The sequence below is a fragment of the Thermobia domestica genome, chromosome 6 (assembly GCF_964235325.1).
Source record: "Thermobia domestica chromosome 6, izTheDome1.hap1.1, whole genome shotgun sequence".
Taxonomy (NCBI): domain Eukaryota; kingdom Metazoa; phylum Arthropoda; class Insecta; order Zygentoma; family Lepismatidae; genus Thermobia; species Thermobia domestica.
In genome coordinates, this window is record NC_137459.1 from 48,575,391 (window position 1) to 48,596,769 (window position 21,379).

Genomic DNA, 21,379 nt, shown 5'->3' on the forward strand with positions numbered 1-21,379 from the left:
CGAGACAAAAACAGCCTAGGAAACCTCCGCATACAAGAAGGTGTGACGAAATCAAGAGCCACTGAGGAGTAACCTGGAAAAGAATTGCTCAAGTTAGATAGTTGTGGAGAAGACTTGGAAAGACCTTCATCTAGCAATGGATTGATAATGGTTCATTATGATGATGGAGATGATTTTATTATATCTGGACCTCGGAGGTAAACTAAACAGAGTCATAATTTCGTAATTTTACAGAAGCGAAAAACCGGTTCCTCAACTAAGACTAAATATAGAACTTTTACTAGGTAAGGTAGGGTAAAAATGGATCCAAAATTTAATGAAAATTATAGAGCGAAAAAAAATATTTTTTGACTACTCAATCCATCATTTTGCAGCAAAACTACGAAAATTAATACAAAAGAAAACTAGAAAGTTAAGAATCACTTGTTTTGGCGAGTGAGAAAAAATAGATACAGATAACTCGAATTAGCTATATACTTATATAATATGTACTTGTGTCCATGTTTCGCAAGTAATTTTTAATCAATATAAAATTTCAACGTAATGAACGCAAGATTAGTTTTCTCGAATAAAGATTGCATGCACCGTTGAGAGCTCAGGAATAAGATTAATCTATTTTACGGCACTGGATATGTGCTTACGTAATGCAATACGACCTTATGAACTTGTATAAGAAACAGAATGCACTTAAAATGAGACGCGAGCTATGCGAAACATCGGACTTTGAATCTAACTTGTTTTGTGATCCAACTCGAGACCTCACATAGCAAAGATGAGTGTAGTAGCTCCCACCACAAGGTTCAGGACGTTCGTGTTATAAAGTTTCAATTAAACACGGAGATGTGAAACGGTAATATAGCATTTCATCAATTTCAAACAAAATACGTATATTGTAGTAATAATTTACCCTATTTGTTAAGATAATGAACGTTATATTTTGTTTTTAAAATGACAGTCAAAGCAGAATATATTGAATAATAAATGAGAAATTGTAAAGTTTCAATTTTGGTACGTTTAAATACATTCGTGCTGCTATGTGTTGCGTTATCCATTAGGAGGTACTGAACAATTCTGATTCAGAGGAAGGAAATAAACTACTGTACAGTACTGGAGTTAATTTAATAGAGTTTAATTGTATAAGCAGTTCTGAGGCTATATGAAACAAAGTCTATTGCTGAAAGTGAAATATGGGTTCTATTAGGGTTTTAGCGTGATATACCCACTGATCATTGAACATGGAATACGTGGAAAGCATTAGCACTAGCAAATTAGCTATGAAAAGGTACTCCATACCATAATTCTAAGTCAAAATGAAAGGAAAAATTAAACGGAAACGACAGACTGTACGAGAATAATACTTTCACTATTTTAATTTCACACTATTTATTTCGAGACCGAGTCCGAGATCGAGGCAAGCATCTGTTGACCGAGACGAGACCGAGACCGAGACGGTGATTTTTTACTCGAGACGAGACCGAGACCGTTATTTATCAACCGAGACGAGACCGAGACTGTACAAAGTCTCGTCTCGTCTCGTCTCGATACCATCCCTACATGCTCTGCATGCATGGCGCCCGTGCGTTATAAGGCAAGCTCACCTCCCGCCCGTGTTCATCGTTACCCAGATTCCTGGGATTGGCTCCCACAAGCTACCGAATCCCACGGTATGACCACAGCCAGGCAGAGTCCAACCCAAATCCGGGGTCACAGGCAATGCCCGAAGGGGCTTATTCAATCCCTGCCCTGCCTACCTCTATCGTTCAACTGGCAACCGCCGTGTCGTGTAGAGGTACCACGCACACGTCGAGATACTCCCGTATCTCATCCCGGACCCAATGGTAGGTGTTCAGCCACCATTTGAGTTTGGTGCAAGCCCATATCCTACAGAGTTTCCTCCCTTTAGCAGGTTCAGAACCGTTACCCAGATCCCTGGAATTGGCCCCTCCTCCACCTCCGTTTGGTCTCTCCACAAGCGGGAATCCGACACCCCCCCCCCCGGTAGGGTCGTCCAAGCAATATGGGACTTTCTCTAATTACGGTAGAGGTACACCGTACATTACCAGAGCCAATGACTGATGTAGACCGTTTGCTCAAGACAGACATTGTCATTTGGGAGCTGTGTCTCCCCTGGTATGCCCGCCCAAACAATACGAGGCTACCTATCTTTAACGTGTTTAGGTACCACGTACACGTTGTAGCCAAGCTACTTGTCCGAATCCCGATGGTACGTGTAAGCCACCATTAGAAGGGAAACCCACACCCTTCCTTCGGTAGGGTCGTCCAAACAATACGGAACTACCTCTTCTTACGGGAGAGGTTAACCGTACATTACCAGACCCAATGGCTGATGTAGACTGTCTACCTTTAAAGACAATGGCCATTTGGGAGCGGCGGCTCCCCTGGTAGGGTCGTGGCTCCTGCACCCAGTGAATGTGCAAGCCTGGGACGAAGGAGTGACCCACTTCCTCAGCGCTCCTGAGGTGCGAGTATGCGTTAGGATACTAGGTATCCCATCCCGGACCCATGAGAACGCATTACGCTCTCTTTGAGGGCAGTACCTACATCTTCCTCCCGGTAGGGCACTGGATCCGCCCACCCAGGGCACACCAGTTACCCACTCTTTCATACGTGTTCGGGCACCACGTAGCCTTATCTCCCGGACCCAAGGACACGGCTTAGTTGCCCATTTTGGGGGATACCCAAAGGCTCGCCCCCGCCGGTAGGTACGGCAGCCTAAACTACCTACCCCACTGAGAACGTGATGGGGTCACACGTACTCTCCCAGATCCAATGGCACGAGTTAGTCGCCCATTTCGGAGGATAGCAAGGCCTCACCTCCGCCGGTAGGTTGTTATCCTGGTTCGCACCCACAACTAAGTAATCGTTGCCAGCTTTTAGCACAGGGTAGACAAGAGTGTAGCGTGTTTCCACGCTGCTCCCGACCCTATCTCCCCCTGAGGGTTACCGAGCCACCACAAGGCATGTGACCCGGCCATACACAAGGGGTCCATCCCCCTTTCTCAGCACGGGCTTGGGACCGGCCACGGCGGGGTTGCGGTATTAGCAGCAATGAGAATATTGATCCATATTGGTAGGAGTCTTGTTAGCTTCGTTTTTCCATCCATATTTGCAAGGATCTCGAAATGTAACTTCGGCCAAGCAATGATACGGAAGAGGCAATTCTGTGTAAGAGGCAATTTTTCTAGATTTTGGGTTTTCTGGTAGAATATTGTTTTCCTTAAATTGTTGATGGTTGTTTTTTTCCTTACTTCCATATAGGTTAATCAAAGATACTTCAACAGATTTGAATTCGGTTGCGTCAAAATCAAGGAGAGTGAAAGGGTTAACCGTGTTTACTAATGTCTTAGTGACTCAGGGCTCTTCTTCCCTGCTTCAAATGCCATACTTTTCGACTTTGCTGTTATTGAAGAAGTTGAGTCATATCCGCCGAGAACATACCATAGTCGTAGAGCACTACTTTTAAGTAGTCTGAGAACTGCTGTGGGTAAATTTTTCTTTTGTTCCCTAAGTAAATTATTCTTTTGTTATTTCCTGTTCCGAAATGTATCAACAGTTGACAGTCTTCTGCACCTGTTAAAATGATAAACTAAAATGACAACATCGGAATCCATGGTTCGTACTAGTATTGTACTTGCTCCTTCTCTCAATGAGTACAGCACATGTAACACAATCCTGGTGTCAGCTTCTTCAGGGTTGCATCTTTCTTTCATGTTGTTTCCAGACCCAACATGACAAACGGTATCGTTTGCAGTTATGTAGAAATCACTTTGTACATCTTTAAAATTTGAAACAGATTCGTCGCTTAGATTTAAATAATTCCTGTTTGTTTTGCGAGTGACGCAAAAACATTGACCAATCTCTCGGTATCCTCCCATTTGGGCCTACTTTCTGTCTCATTCCATAACCTCGATCTTAATGTGTCTGTTTTTATGAAAGTTTCATAGTAAGTGTCCAGACAACATGTAATGCCAATATTTTTCTCAATCCAACTTTAATTTGCCTCAACAAACACACAAAAAACTAGTCTTCAATTGTTATAGTACCGACCGTACGAGTCAAAATGAATCAAGCTCCACCATCCCAGTTCATAGCATGACAATTTAAAAGGTTTGGCTGAAATGACATCGACTGTTTCATTGGCCTGAACCTCATTATGGAGGCACACAAGGACGTCAGATTTCTTGGAACGGTACATCTTGCAAACTACTTGCAATTGAAGGAGGGTATTCTTGAAATTCATTTCGTTCACATTACCTTTTCTCGATTGTACAGCTATGCACATTTGGATCAAAAGAGAAACATTTGCTCTTGATATTCTCAATTGCTTTTCTTGTACCCGCTTACTCTTTGGTGTTTTGAACAGCAAAACATTATTTTTTCTGTATTGGGGTGTCAAATGGTTTACTTCTTCTAATGAGGACTTCATTCACGAAACTGTCATATTGTTGTTTACTTTTATCCTAAAGCATTGACACTGATTCTTTGTGTGTGCTAAGGTCTCCTTGAAGATTCACTAGTTCATTATCGAACTCGAGAAATTGATTTCCATTCTTCCGAATCGCTTCAATCGTGTTCTTCACATCACATAGAAACTCTTTTTATCCTTTTGCCATTTTATCATGATGAAAGTAGTCACATTCATTATATTCATTGTCTTCATAACTAACTAACTCTATGGCCTAAGGAACCCGGAAGTTCAATGCCGCGTTCGCAAAAGCTCTCCACTGACTTCTATCCTTAGCTAACTGCATCCAGTTTCTACTTTGTATTCCAATCTCTGCGTGATCTATCTTAATATTGTCCTCCCATCTGCGCCTAGGTATTAATAATGGTCGTTTTCCGATTGGTCTTCCAGTCAAAACTTTGAAACCGTTTCTACTTTCTTCCATCCTAGCTACATGACCCGCCCACCTAAGCCTCCTAGACTTGACGACCCTAACAATGTTGGGTAAACCATATAAATTATGTAGTTCCTCGTTATGAAGTTTCCGCCATTCCCCATTCCCGTTTTTCTTGGGTCCGAATATTCGTCTCAGGATCTTGTTCTCAAATACTTTTAGTCTATGTTCTTCCCTCAGAGTAAGTGACCATGTTTCGCAACCATACAGAACAACAGGCATGATTATCGTTTTGTATATTTTAAGCTTCAAATTCCTCGACAGAATTCGCAACGACAAGAAATTTTGAACCGAATAGTAACACGAACTCCCTGCTTTGAGTCGACATTTAATTTCTCTGTGAATATGATTTTCGTCTGTTAATATTGATCCTAAATATTTGAAACTATCCACTTTATCAAAAGTATTATTTAATATTTTAACGCATCCATAATTTGCTGTATTCCGGTCCCGACGCACTTCCATGTATTTAGTCTTCTCTGCATTTACTTCTAAACCCATGTCCCTGTAAGCGCTTAATAAGATCTCTGCATTTCTTTCTATTGTTCTCCTATCATTTCCTATTCAATTCACATCATCAGCGTATGCCATAACTTGGTGAATACCGTTCAACTGTAGGCCCTGGTTGCTATCTTTGATTTTCCTTATAGCGTATTCCAGAACGAAGTTAAATAATAATGGCGACAACGCATCTCCTTGTTTCAGGCCATTTTCGACGTGAAGGCTCGTGGACAAAAATTTTCCTACCCGGACTTTACTCTGGGATTCATTTAAACATATCTTAATTAATCTAATTAGCTTTCTCGGTATTCCAAGTTCTGTAAGAACGTTGTATAATGTTTCTCTCCTAACCGAGTCGTACGCTTTTCTAAAATCAATAAATAGTTGATGTACCGGGGTATTGTATTCCCACATTTTTTTCGCGTATTTGGATGTTGACAGAAGAGAAATACCTCGATAATTATTACAGTCAGTTTTGTCGCCTTTCTTGTGAATTGGAACAATGATTGATTCCTTCCATTCTTATGGCAATTCTTCCTTGTTCCAGATGAGGAGAATGAGTTTGGGTATCTTGTTCCACAATTTTTCGCCTCCAGCTAAAATTAACTCAGCCGGAATTTCATCTACACCCGGAGATTTGTGTTTCTTTAATTTCTTTATAGCGGTTTCTACTTTTATTCGGTTGGGTTCTGGAATATACGGTTCTGTGGTGTGTATCTCCTTTTCTCCACGCACACTAGTTTTTGGTTGCGTGTTCAGCAAATCGTCAAAAAATCTTTCCATCTATTTAAGATGCTATCCGTATCAGTGAGAACTCTATCGTCACATTTCTTTAATATATAAGCACAAGGTTGATAGCCTTTTTTTTTTAATTCGTTGATTCCCTTATACATGTCCCGGAGTTTTTATTTTTACTATTATTTTCAAGTTCCTTAATTTCAGCTTTCAGAAAATCGCGTTTCTTTGTTCTAAAAGTTTTGGAAGTTTCCCGCCTGATATCTGCGAAATTTTGTGTAGTTATTTCATTCTGATTTTGTACCCAGTGTAATTTTGCCTGTTTTCTCTTCTCTGCTAGTTTAATGCATTCCTGGTCGAATCGTGGTTTGTTCCTACGTATTTCCGCGTGTCCCAATTTTCTTTTGCTGAACTTTTAATACTATCTCTAATTTCAATCCAAGTATCATCAACACTATTGCACTCCAAATCTTCTAAAGCCGAGAATCTATTCGAAACTTCAATCTGGTATTTCTCTCTTACCTGACTCTCTTCTAATTTCTTTAAATTGAATCTCTCCGGTTTCGGACAATGAATATTACTTTTATTCAACGATAACCTCTCTTGTATTATCGCTGCTACCAGGTAGTGGTCAGTGTCACACTCAGCCCCTCTAAATGACCGGACATCAATTATGCTAGATTGCCTTCTTCTATCTACTAAAACATGATCAATTTGATTATGTGTTTTTCCGTCTGGTGATGTCCAAGTGTATTTATGAATGTCGCGATGTGGGAATTTTGTACTCTTAACGATTAGGTTTTTGGATGTTGCAAAGTTCACGAGTCTAACACCGTTGTCATTACTTTCCTTATGCAGACTTTCGTTCCCTATAATCGATTTGAAAATATCCTCTCGTCCTACCTTCGCATTGAAATCCCCTAATAGAATTTTCATATGGTATCGCGGGAGTTGGTCAAATATCCGTTCCACTTCTTCGTAAAATCTGTCTTTTATATCGTCATCCTTATCTTCAGTTGGGGCATGTACATTTAAAACAATAATATCACACCACCGTCCCTTAAGAGTAATAAAAGAAAGTCTGTCAGTGCCAAATTCAACCCGTTTAATTGCTGGTAATATACGTTTATGAACGAAAAACCCTGTTCCTAACTGGTGATTTTTATTTCCTTCCCCGTAAAAGAAGGTAACATTTCCGGAATTCACAGATCCATTTCCTTCCCACCTAACTTACTAAGCTCCTACTACATCCATCCTGTATTTCTCTAATTCACTCGTTACGGATCTTAACGCGCTTGCGCTATAAAGACTCGTAATATTCCATGTTCCAAATCTCATGTCCATTTTCTTTTGCTGAGGTCGTGCCAAGTTATCTGTCCTTGTCCAAGGCTTTTGTAAATATTTCTGAACAAGTGTTTTTTTTTTTTTTTTTTTTTTTTTTACAGGATAAGGTAGTTAGCCTTACCCAAACCCCCAACCTGGAGGACCATTCCTAGTCGTCTGTCCGCGACTGCTTATTCAGTATATTTGCAGCTAACCTCAATATTTAGAGGCCTTCTCCTCGATCCGCAACCTGAGGACGTGCCATGCCGTGGTGACAGGAACCCACGTTACACGGTCATTGTCCTCATACCCAGAATAAATCTTAGAGTCTTTAAGTCGCTTATTTACTTCAGGAGCAAACATAGACCAGTTCGGAAGAGCAATTGGATCTTAAGTTGAGCCAACTACTTCCCCTGTTTCCTTTAGTATCTTCTTTAGCAGTTCATGGCCTTGATCGATTGCAATGAAAAAGATTTTTTTTTCCTAAATCTATTGAGAGTCCTTCCAGCTGACAGCCTTCCAATCTTGAACTCATTAAGGACCGATTTTGGTACTTGTTTCATGCCATTAATATGGATAGGAACCCATTTGGCATAGTGATAGTGGTCATATGCAAAAAAGAGACCTCAAAAATGTATCAAGTTCAAAACTGCAACATAAAGTTCAAAATTTCCCTCACTATGAGCACGTACAAAAAGACCAGCAACAAAGCCTTTAATTCCATAACAAGAATCCAATACGCAATCTTTGGGTACATACTGTTGTTCTTAACTCAAGTATCAAATTCAATTTCCGGCTATACTTCTTCATAAGCCTCATTGAGGAGTGCCTGCAGTGCTATGTATGTTATCTTATGCGCGTATCTAGCCTTTATAACATGTACTGCTTTCAGAATACTATCTGAGATTTTTCGAGAGGTTAAACCAGCTTCGACAAGAGCTTCAATACATCCTGATATCTGCAAGATATCTCCAATCTCCCTTGCACTGTGTTTTTCTGTATGAAAGCATCCAAGCATGATCACAATATATTTAAGAGAAGCTCCACTTAAGTATCTTCATTATACCATAAATTGACTGATCCCCAATTATCACGAATATCTGGTTTGGATTTAAATGATGTATGGGTTTCTTAACCAACTCCATTGCGTGAAGAATCATTAGTGGATCATTAGACAATTCCTTAAGCAAAGGTAACAATCCACTAATGTTTGGCTGCAGTTTCGTTACTATTTTTTTTAAAGATAGGCTAAGGAAGTAGCTCCAGCATGTAATTGTTTGAGAAAGTTGTAACGAGAAAGTAAAACTAAACTTAGTTTCTCCTACAATATAAAATAACGCTTCTATAGTTACTTTGTCAGAGATTTTAGATACAAATGATTATAATCCAAAATAGTATTGTTAACTGAAATATTATGAAACTTCGTTCTGTAAGAATAAAATTTTCTCAACATTCGCATTTCCTATACAATTTTTAACTCCGAAAATGGTATTCAAAGTGTATAGATAACAGTATATAACGGGATTCTTGACATTACAAATTCATTTTGTATAAATTCAATTAACCTGCTTTACTATGATGCAAAAGAATACGATTCTATCTTCTTCCTGTGGGAAGTTATTCGGTTTTAAATATTTTACTAAAATATTTACGAGTGAACATATTGATGACGTCATAAGTCTAGGTCTATTAGAAGGTCATTTCTCCCACCCTATAGACCTATTATTAACTAGGTGACCTAAAGACTAAGTCTGCTGTGGTGGAACATCTTTAACTCTTATTTAATGATACGAGTATAACATAACTATAAATTACAGCTACGAAGCCACCACATCATGTCTTATATAAAATCACATAACTACCCTATATGAAAGGATACAGAAAACATATTGATATTGGGTCCGCGGTGGGTCAGTGGTAGAGCGTTCACCTCTGGTGCTTGGGGTCCCGGGTTCGATCCCAGCCCCCGCCAAGTGAACTTTGTGGTGGACAAACACCGTGTGCGTGGGTTTTCTCGGGGTTCTCCCACCGCAGCCCTTTTGTATAATTTTCAGTTAATTTACTTTTACAATGCTTTTACCTCTACTCTGTAGGAAATTATACGCGCTTAACAATTCTATAGGAAATTTCACGGGCAACCATGTTGATGACGTCATAACTCTCGATCTACTGGAATACCAGATTGCCCCCCTTATATTGTTTGTGTATACGACCCAAAGAATGAATCAGCAGTGGTGCAAACTTTTATACACACGGTAACTCCCAGCTCAATTTAGCATTGGAGTTCATACCTATTATTTTATGTATATGAATGAAAGAACTCCAATAGGAATCATGTAATAGAGTCTTTGACCGTGTGTATTACTGATGAGGTCAGAGCCGGACCGATTGCTCCAAATCTAGCCCTGCGCCTAAGAGGGCCCCGCGCTAGTGCCGTCTACTCTACTCTCCAGTGCTGTTTTAACAGTATATTAGGTCCCAGAACAAAAAGCGTGAAGTGATCCCTATGACTAAATTTTGCTCCTAATACATGCCATTCTGCGGAGTCCCCGGCAGAATGCTTGCGGGGCCCCCGGCCAAGTGACTATGGTACCGTTAAGATGGCTCTGCTACTCTAGGTTTTCAAGTACATACAAGAAGATATTGCAATAAAGGTACATCCATAGACCCCACAAGAGAGGGTATGGCCTCTCCCTAACAAGTAAATGAATAGTTTGTATTACGTTTCCAGGCATAAGCAAACATTTTCTGAATTAAATGCTGCAGTATTTCCTTTACTTTTTTTACGTTTAAACATCGGTTGTAAAAATAGATACTATGTCCAGGGAGTATTCTGCACACCCCAACATCCCTAACACTCCCCCAAATTTCCTTACGCACACCCCTAGGCGTAAAAATTTTATTTTCTTTGAGTTTGTATATAAATGTATATCAATATTTTGGGTGCACATCCTCTTTTATTTTGAACATCCCACTAACAAGGGACATGTTTCGTTTCGAACGCGAGGATCAACATAAAACTTGGTAAACATATACAGGACTAAGTACTGACCATTGTATGATGTGTCATTCCCGTGTAAAGCTCGTTTTCCTCCGACAGTGCCACGTATCCTTCGAAACACTAGCAGTTAGATTCCACGTTATAGGTGGTGAGTGAAGAGTAGTCAGGTGCGTCAGTGTATGGTAGTAAGCTCGAATTAGTGTTAGGTGTGGTAGTCAGTGTGGAAAAAAATGGGGCGGGCTGCTGGCATTAACCCCCTTCATGTAGTTGAACTGTTAAAAGACAACCGAAGGTGCAGATTTAAGAATCAAACATCAGTTGGAGCAGAAGATGAGTAATTTGCTACATTTTGGTGCAATTTAATTATCAATGAGTACGAAGATGAATTAGAAATGATACACAGATCGACACTCGACAGAGATGATAAAGAAAATGTCACGGCGCAGATATATATGATAGCAGTTCAGAGCGGGAAGAAGCCAGCAGTCCAGAGTGGGAAGAAGACAGCAGTCCAGAGTGGAAACAAGACAGCAGCCCTGAGCGGGAACAAGGCATTAGTCACAGCGAATAGGACGTATCTTCAGCATGAAAACTGAAAAGAACAAATATTTTATCGCAGTTTACGGACGAGGAAGTCCGGAGTATATACAAAGATTATCATGAAGGAGAATATAACTCGTACAGGAACTTTCTGACACGACACAAGAAAATTATTTCTTTGAGTAACTGCAAACTTATTTTGGATTATGAACATGCGCTATCTACGAACTCCGCTTCATTTAAAGGGAATGGGGAAATGAAACTCCAAACAATGAAGTGCGAAATCATCAGATTATTTGACGAGGCGCGAGAGCATGGAACATCAGTGCATTACTGTTATTTACAGTGCTGGGCTCTCCAAGCGATAAAAGAAGTTGGCTTATCGCATTTCAAAACGGAGCCGACTTTCATTGAAAATCTTCAGAAACAAGCAGGCATTATTTCACGAACGATTACGACCTTTATCAAATAATCTGATTATTTCACATTTCACTGTTTGGAGTTTCATTTCCCGATTCTCAGTTCCCGCTCTGGACTGTTGTCTTCATTCCGCTCTGAACTGCTATCATAGATATCTTTCTGTGCCGTAACATTTTCTTTACCATCTCTGTCGAGTGTCGATGTGTGTATCATTTCTAATTTATTTTCGTACTCATTGATAATTAAATTGCACCAAAATGTAGCAAATTACTCATCTTCTGCTCCAACTGATGTTTGATTCTTAAATCTGCGCCTTAGTTTGTCTTTTAATAGTTCAAGTACGTGAGGGGGGTTAATGCCAGGAGCCCGCCCCATTTTTTTCCACACTGACTACCACACCTAACACTAATTCGAGCTTACTACCATACACTGACACACCTGACTGATCTTCACTCACCACCTATAACGTGGAATCTGACTGCTAGTGTTTCGAAGGATACGTGGCGCTGTCGGCGAAAAACGTGTTTTACACGGGAATGACATACCATACAGTGGTCAGTACTTGGTCCTGTATATGTTTACAAGTTTTATGTTGATACTCTGGCCTCATTTCACGGGGACGAACACTTCTTGTCTTGTCTTTTCTAAACTAAACTAAATTAATTGTTTAAACAAATCATTTCACAGTCACAAAAACAAGTAGTATTATGACTATATTCTTTTCAGATATATTGCTAGTTGTAGATTTACACACACACACACACACACACACACACACACATATATATATATATATATATATATATATATATATATATATATATATATATATATATATATAATTTTATATCGAAATGTACCTTAAATATGTTTAGTCTATTAACTTTCATGCATTATTTAAGGGCTCATTTTGATTGTCATCCATTGTGGCTGCAAAATCTCTATTAAACTTTTGAAATGAAATGAAAATGATATTTTGTTTTTATTTGACGTCCCATGATTTGTTCTTAGGTGATGAGTGACTATGAAATCAAATTGTGTGTGCTTTCTTACCGGGAATCGAGCTCGAGACTGTGTATACCACAGGCGCAAGCGCTAACCACTAGACCAGCAGGAAGAGTGCAATATATATATATTGGTTCTGCAGACCGCGGTACAAGTTAGTCGTAAACCTGGGGCCCCGCAAAACGTTTCCAATCGGGCCCCGCACCACGTAAGGCCGGCCCTGGATGAGGTACTCCGGTGAAGGTGCTTACCTTGGATTAAAACTGGGCTACTGCTTTGAGTTTCACTTTAAAGAAAATAGCAAATCACTTATCCAAGAATATCCACCGATTTAATGATAAATTGCAAATTAACATTTCCGTGCAGCACCGTGTCTGTTCTGGCTATATGACGGCAGTTATGCTTTATGTGGGATCCGAAAGCCTACTTGTTTTCATTCATGGCTTTCTGCCCTCACCACGAAAAGTAGGTGTCATTATCTTGGCCATGAAAGTAAAAGGAAGTTGAAATGGAATGGAAAGTAATGACAATCCATTCTCTAATCAGAACGGAATGGCCAATGAAAAACGATAAAACAAATGATTAGTCAATCAAGATGTTAGAAATAATTTCCAGATATACCCAAAATGACTCCTATGTCATTACTCATACAACTTTCATTTACTCTATTGATCATGAAAGAATAGAAATGATATTTTTCGTAGACTCAAGTTAACTAAAGTTTTAATTCGATAACGATGTCACTTACATCCTCCATTCCTTGGTTCTGCATATTAACCCTTCTTTCGCCAAAAATATACTTTTTATACAGGGTGTTTCAAAACAACACCGACAACATTTGGGAGGTAATTCCTTACACCAAGATAAGACAAAAATTATAGACCAACCTGGGTACACAAATGTTTCCTTTCGGAGTTATAGGCTGCCGAAAACATGAAAAAAATAATTTTAAATGTCCATAGCTCCAACACTATGGGACGTACCGTAGTCGGATCAGGACTTCACTTGGGAACTAGTATGTGCCCTTTCCAAATATCCAAGTTTCAGAATCCTGCGGTACCTCTGCAACAATTTTTACGGAGGTAGTTGGTGAGTAGTTCAGATTATATGCCCGTAGCTAAACTCCCTCTATAAAAATTGTTGCGTGAGTACCTTAGGATTCTGAAACATGTATTTTTCGATAGCGCAAATATTAGTTCCTAAGTGGAGTCTTGACCTGACTACGCTAGGTCCCATAGTTTTGGAGTTATGGACCTTTAAAGTTAATTTTTTCATGTTTTCGGCAACCTATAACTCCGTGAGGAAGCATTTGGTACCCAGGTTGGTCTTTACTTTTTGTCTTATCTTGGTGTCAGGAACTAGCTCCTAAATATTGTCGGTGTTGTTTTGAAACACCCTGTATAAATGGCATCTGCTACTTTTGAACGACCACTCCTCCAATATTTAAATATTCAGTAAAATACATTTACGTATTTAGGGAGGCTATAAGGCTCATTCCCCCTCTCCTTGAAATACATTTGTTATTTTTTCGCATTCGACGCACAACAATAATCCTTCTTACCAATTATAAGAATTTCATTGACTTGCAATTTTCTTATGCTCTTTGTTCAGAAATAGTACTGTATTTGTCAAATTTCATTTTGTGTAAAAACTGCGTTCTTTTTTTCTTTCTTCGTCCATTCTACTCTTCTGTTTGTTTTCTTAGTTATTACTTTCTTTCGTTTCTCATATCATACTTTCGACGGTTTTTAGTAGTGATCAAGTCGCCCGTTGTCAGTAACACCAAAACAAAGAGAAGTTGATAAGCGAGAGTTGTTCCGTACCAATTTGCGTGGACAAAATGGCACTTGCATCATAATGGGACTTTAGTTGTTATAGCAAAGGGATATTTACGTCGTTTGGTTATAAAGACAGGTAAATATTTGAATTAAAGAAAATCAAGAGGGGAGAATAAGTAGCCCGGAAAATTAGGTATGCCAAGATGATGCTTCCTCTGTCTTCTATGAACAGAATAAAAGTTTAGATTTACTGCTAAATTTTTGTGTGTGTCATATCAGATAAGATTCACCATTCTGCAATTCTTGCCATTAAAACTGCAATTAGAATATTTCAGCTTCAACTTCAACGGAGCTCAGATAAAACTGAAAATTTCCATTTTTTTAAAAAAAATGAAATCAGTTAAGTTAAAATGAGATTACACATATTCAACGTGTATTTGCAGGAGCGTTATTTCAGATTTGGCTGGGTGGGTAAGATTCTCCACCGACACACGAGTATCACGTTTTTTTCTTTTTTTTTTTCTTTCTAGTATACTAGTAGATAACACTGTGCGACAATGAAAATTGCCGCAAAACAAACACCTGTGATGCCTATTAAGTACAATGCCCTGATGGCGATAGTGAAAACAGTTTGTCTCTATCACGTAAACTTTTCTCTGGAAACGCAAGATTATCGGCGTAAACTGCATGCTGTTTATGTTTTGTACAGCTCGGCGATTATCAGCCGGGTGAGAACATAATACACGTTCAAAGTATACGAGGGTGTTTGTTAGTGACATTGCTTGGAGGGATAGGCGGGTGAGGAAACAGGTAGGTACTAGATACTCACTTGGTAAAGCTGCGGTGGAATTGCAGTGATTTGCGTCAGTTTGTTGCTAGTGGAATCACGCAGTGAATATGCCTGTAGTTGTTGTCAATATTCCCGACCTTGAAACTATTGTCTATACACGGGTGTGTGTTTCTTGTGTTAAGCGATGTCTAGAATGTGTGTTAATTCACCAAACAGTTTTTGTTGTGAGTAGTGAGTTTACGACAAAGTCCCAACGACATACCTTTTCTCCGCTCGTCAAACAGGTGTGCGAGTTACATTTTGAGTTAAAGGTAGATGAAGGTAAGTGTTGGGTGCCACAGAACTGTTGCTCACATTACTCTCACTATTGAAAAGGCTGGTTGCAGGGAACCCACCCATTCATATCATTTGCTGTACTACAGTTATGGAGGGAACCGAAAGATCACATAACAGAATGCTACTTTAGTTTAACAATAGTAAAATGAATTACAAATAAATCAAAGAGTTTCATATCAAATTTGGAATCAGCAATGCGCCCAGTTCCGCATTCTGATTCTCTTCCAGTTCCAAAATCACCAGCGATATAGACACTTGAAGATCAAACAGGCGGTGGTAGTGACAAACAAACAGATCATGAAGATCTTGAGTACATGCCATTTACATTACAGTCCCAACCACAGCCACTATCACAAGCAGAATTGATCGACCTTATAAGAGATCTAAATCTTTCAAAAAGGCAAGCAGAATTGCTTGGTTCTCGTTTCCAAGGAAAAAAAAAAACTTACTAAAACCAAACACTAAGGTATCATTCCCAAAACGACAGCTTGGTCTTTTCACCTTTTTCGCAATGAGAGAGAATTTGTTATATTGTAAAGACATAAATCGGCTATTTGCAAAATTTGGGTTAATTCACAATCCAGATGAATGGCGCCTATTCACGGATTCCTAAAAAACTAGTCTCCCAGCCTTGCTATTGCATAAAGGAAACGAGAAGCCTTCGATACTAGTGGCCCATTCAGTTCAGTTAAGAGAAACCTACGACAACACAAGACTACTTCTAAACTATATTGGCTATTCGAATTACAAATGGAAAGTCTGTGATGATCTCAACGTTCTGGGGTAATGCAGACTGATTACACAAAATATTGCTGTTTTTATGTCACTGGAACAGCAGAGCAAGGAAGGACCGTTACATAGTCAAACATTGGCCTGATAGAGAAACCTTCAATCTTGGTGAAAAAAAAAATGTGGCAAATGAACCCCTTGTTAACAAAGACAATGTGATGAATTTTGAGAGAGTAATAGACAAAGATGACAAAGGTTTCCAAGTTCCAAATACCCTGCGATTAGTGTAGTAAAAACCAAAGAAGGTATTTTCATTGGGCCTCAGATTCATGAGTTGATGAAAGACAGTACCTTTGGAGAGTTGCTGACACATACTGAGAAGACAGCTTGGTTTTTCTTCTAAAATGTGTGCAACAACTTCTTGGGTAATACCAGGTCTGAAAACTACAGAGAACTGACAGAACACATGCTGAATTGTTACAAATCTATGGGGTGCAACATGTCCCTTAAAATACATTTCCTACATTCGCATTTGGATTTTCTCCACCTAATCTTGGAGATGCCAGTGAGGAACATGGTGAGCGATTTCACCAAGATATCTATGCCATGGAAAGACGATATAAGGGAAGTTGATCACCAAACCTTTTGGCAGACTACTGCTGGACACTCTTGCAAGAAGTTTCACCATCCACCCACAAACGGAAAGTTTCCAACTGTTTAACGTGTCGAACACGTTGCTACTTTGTCTTTTATGAATTACAATATAACGCTAACTGTATGCAATATAGGCTAAGTGGTATATATGACATATGTTTTCCAGGAAAATTGGTACCTGATGGAATGTTTTTGATTTCATTTTCGTAATCAGCGCATGCGAATTAGTAAAGAATACCTTCTTTCAACTCCCAACAAGACACAAAGATCCAATTTATTGCACTGTGTAATCGATTAAAATACATTTAATTTTCAAACTTAGGTGGGCAACTGCCCCTGCTTTCCAGTGTTGTGCATAGCCCCCCGAAACAAAATCGTAAATACGCCACTGGTAAAAGACGTATGCATTATTACAGGAAGTAACTTACTTTAACCTTGAAACTAATCTATTCCCTTAACTGAGGTCTTCCAGCTGCATCTGTAGATAGTGATTCTCATCATGAACATTGATCTTAAAATATCAGGTCGTAGTGGTTTTTATTACTATTATTGAAACCGGCTATTATGTTCTTCTTTCTATACAGAAGATTTTATTACTTTTTTTTTTTTTACATATGGCACAACATATCACAACATCTGAGCACATGCTCAATGGTCCCTTTACATGTTACAGCTATAAACAAGGTGCATTGAGATACAAAACAAAAGTGATTTTATTATCATTTACAAGACGTATTTAGACGCATACTTTGGCACAATCAAATCGAGAACACAAAGTCACACACAAAAAACAAAACACAAAAATGCTCAGTCACTCGAATTAATTTCTACATCACTTGGTCCAATGTAACACAGCCAATTCTAATCGTCAAATTAGAGGAGGACTATTTTACAAATAATTTCATTATATTTTCCACCATTCTCTGCTTTTCCTTGAAGGAATCTTGCTCATAGAGACATACGTTGACTTTACAACACACACACACTGACACACAAACCAAAACTATTTAATTTATACACATGTATATACTATATTTATATATAAAAACTTTCAGCTGTCTTTAATTTACGAGTAAACAAGATAAACGTGTTTTGTCACCAGGAGTTCTTCACAGATTGTTGATATATCCCAGAAACTGGGTGCATTGTTTGGACGCCACAATACAAAACAGAAATCAGCAAGTAAGTGCCGAAAATGTATAATAAAACTATAAAATAAAATGTTTGACGGTACGTACAACTTCGACGAAATGTACAAAGAAACTACCACTGATAGAAATACTCTTTGTTCATTATGGCTCAAAAGTTACGTTTCATAAACTGTAACTATATGCAATACTAGAATTACCACCTTTAAGTAGGACTGTAACACAACTACCTTAAAAATATTGTCAATGGAAATCTGCTCTTAAGCGAATAGCTTGTTACAGAATGCTGTACATCTCTATGAAGAATCTAGTTCATTGGTACTATAAGAAGTTAGTGTCTTCCATCACAGGAATGTTGATGTGTACAAGGAATACCTGTATAAAATGAAACCATTAATACTTGATTGGTGGCTATCTCAAATCCTAATTCTCAAATACCAAAACCTAAATTTATATGAGTACCGTTTAAGTGGATATTGATTCAGTTATGAACATGGCTTAGCAATTATTGTTAAGAACAGAAACATGAATATTCGATCAAAAATGTTAGAACAAATTACCATTCTTACTGATCAATTCGGAAGATACTTGTTACCACCATATATTCTTGGGCCAATTGCTTGTCATTAACTTGATGCAAATAGTACTTTGGAGAGTTTAAAACTTGACAAGTAATGCAGACGAAAACTACAATGCAGCTGTTGGTAGTCGCTAGTACGTTTGCCAAAGAGGTAGAAATTTGTAGTATTACATTTGCTGATAAATTACAACAAGATATTAATGATAAGTCATAATTCTAAGACATTAACTTCAGTATTCGATGGAGAACTTTATTCCAACTCAAATTATTATTCTATGCCTTCGATGTTAAAGTGTTAGAAAAATCTAAGGTATGAAAATTAAAGTAATGTGATCTATCATTTTAACAGATTCTCACAAACTGATATGTGTTTTCACCGGAAAATATGGAGATTTAGGCATATACAAAACACTATACAATACACATGACAATGATGTTAAAATATCTTGCTATCACTGTGGAAATTGTAGAAGCATAAAATACTATTAGTGTGGTAGTATGAAATATGATAGTAATACAAATACTCGGGAGACACTTACGAACTGAGTGTATCATAAACTTTAATACTAAAACACTGAATCTCCAACTGAACACTATAAGCAGAAACTAACAATAATCAATTATCACCACAAAAAATCCAGATTTTTAAGATATCTTACATATAAAATGAACTAAAAAATATAAACAACCAGGTAGAAGAAGCAAACAGAAAAGAATCAAATAACCTACTGTATGATTTACATTTCCGAAGTTGCTCCTAAAGACAGACTTTTTAAATTCTTGGCCAAACTTAAAAATTCCAAAAATAAGCTCTAAATTGGTACCAATATGTGAACATCAAATTTCAAATCACATTCATTTTTCTGTCGTTGGTTGTTAGGAGTTACAATATTATTGTTGATAGGAGACACTTTTTCCCTTAATTTCTATACTGTGAGACATTTTATGTATAGGATATAGTGCATTGAATCAGGTACGCGAATTCACCGAAAAGAAGATAAACATGGTTTAGACCGTGAGGTATTGATTAAATTACATTAACGTACTTTGTAGTTCTTATACTCACTTTTCTTCAACGTTCCCATTTCACACCAGTAAGTTAATTACGTCACTTGTTGATGTGTTCGCTAGACAGCGAATTATAGAAGAACGCTGTTGTCAAATGTAAAAACTCCAGTCAATTAGGTCAAACTATAACTCTTATCTGACATTTTTATGCATCGACAGCAATCACCTACGCTAAGCATAGGCTATATGGTGGCGAAGAATGTTACCAGTACTGTACAAGATATTAAAACTTACTGCTGCTTGAAGTTACAAGAATAGCTTATATAGTTGCACGAGTCAAGTCACGTTATAAAAGAATGATGATCAGGTCAAATTTACTGAAGAACAGAGATGGGTTTTGTGGGAGAAATTAGAGCTAATGGTGATGTGGAAGATGTAGAGGTAGACGGATATACAATTGGAGGAGGTGCCTGATTGTACTGCGAAAGATTACCAGGAAACTGAAAATGAGTCCCAGCAGATGAATAACATGGACTTAATGTGGTGATTGGACTCAGTGAGCTCCAGAAGTGAAGTGGCCCAAGTGGTGTTTTGGCAGTAAATGCCTGGAATTGAGGAGAAAGTGTCACCATCGGTGTGTGCAAAGAAGATGCAGAGAGCTGTCGAGGACTGGCTAAAGAACTTGAGACGATCATGTTCTCAATAGATAAGGGACTAGGTTTCGATTTCATGATGGATGAGGTAGAGCCTCGTCTGATTGGAGACCTACTTCTTTCTGGTGACCTTCGTGATTTTGTATCCAAATTAATTGGTTGACACGGTGAAAGAGTGGTGCGAGACACCTCGCTGCCAGAGGAAGCTTCTTCGTCTCGAAGCGATGAGGGGCTTGAAATGCGAACATCCGGTAATTTCTTCCATACTGGCGTTGTATCTCTAAATCCATGTGGAGCACCAAGGGCCGGAAACGTTCCTCCGAGGTTGAAAGCTGCCGGGTGACATTTCATACCGGAACACTGGGATGAATGCAGTTCAGAAACTCCTATATAAAAAAAATAAAACATAATTAAAAAAAACAACTTGATATTTTAAAATGATTTAAATCGATATACATTTTAAGTGTAAGTCACGCTTAACCTAAAATACTCAAAATTGTCTACCTTTAACTTGAGCCCACTGAAAATTTCATGTTAAAATGTTATATTCATACACAAGCAACTTTACACAATATTTATGAAAAAAAAAAAAAAAACATAATTTGTAAATCATACTTAGTACAAGCTAATGAGTGCTAAAGAAGAATCCTTTAACACCAAACGAAAACTTCAATGCTCATTACATATATATTATAATTTATTTAAGCTTGCGTTACAGATTCTTAATTTTAGTCATTAACATTTAGAAAAACGGAAATAAGTTTTTGTTTTACTCATATGTGCATGGTATGGACAATCCGAATTATCTTGTATTATATTTTATGAGTGTATTTAAGATTATATTTATATGTTTGTGTCTCTTGAAATTTTCATTAAGGAAAAAGGAAACCTGGAAAATGTGACGAGTTAATTAACTAGTGTTACATCTTAACTTTCATTGCATATTATTGAAACCAAACTCAATCAAAAATAATCTAGACTTATAAACGAAACATAAGGATTCAGTAATATTCGCGCCATTTTATAATGGTCAAGGTAACTGTAAAATAAAAAGATAACTTGAAATTTGGAAAACATTATGTTCCGCATCATAAGAAATGGAACGAAATACAATGGTAAGACTGTTTATACATACACAGTACATGGATCATGAGTATTTCTCAGCTCTACATAGAATCTAAGAAAAACCTTAGTACATTTCATAGTGCTTGTTATAACATAAAACACTATGCTCTCCGAACTTCAAGTTAGTTCTTATG

At 38.1% G+C, this 21,379-nt stretch overlaps 1 protein-coding gene across 4 annotated transcripts in view; it reads right to left on the reverse strand.

Moving 5' to 3' along the window:
• Positions 1–17,346: 17,346 nt before the first annotated feature.
• LOC145687978 (ETS domain-containing protein Elk-3-like) overlaps positions 17,347–21,379 on the reverse strand; it is a 282,670-nt gene continuing 278,637 nt past the window's right edge. For all 4 annotated transcript variants that reach the window (XM_081761599.1, XM_081761601.1, XM_081761600.1 and 1 more), the window contains one exon: positions 17,347–20,506. In XM_081761599.1, coding sequence (XP_081617725.1) covers positions 19,842–20,506 — 665 coding nt within the window. In that variant the 3' untranslated portion in view covers positions 17,347–19,841. The remainder of the gene's footprint in view (positions 20,507–21,379) is intronic.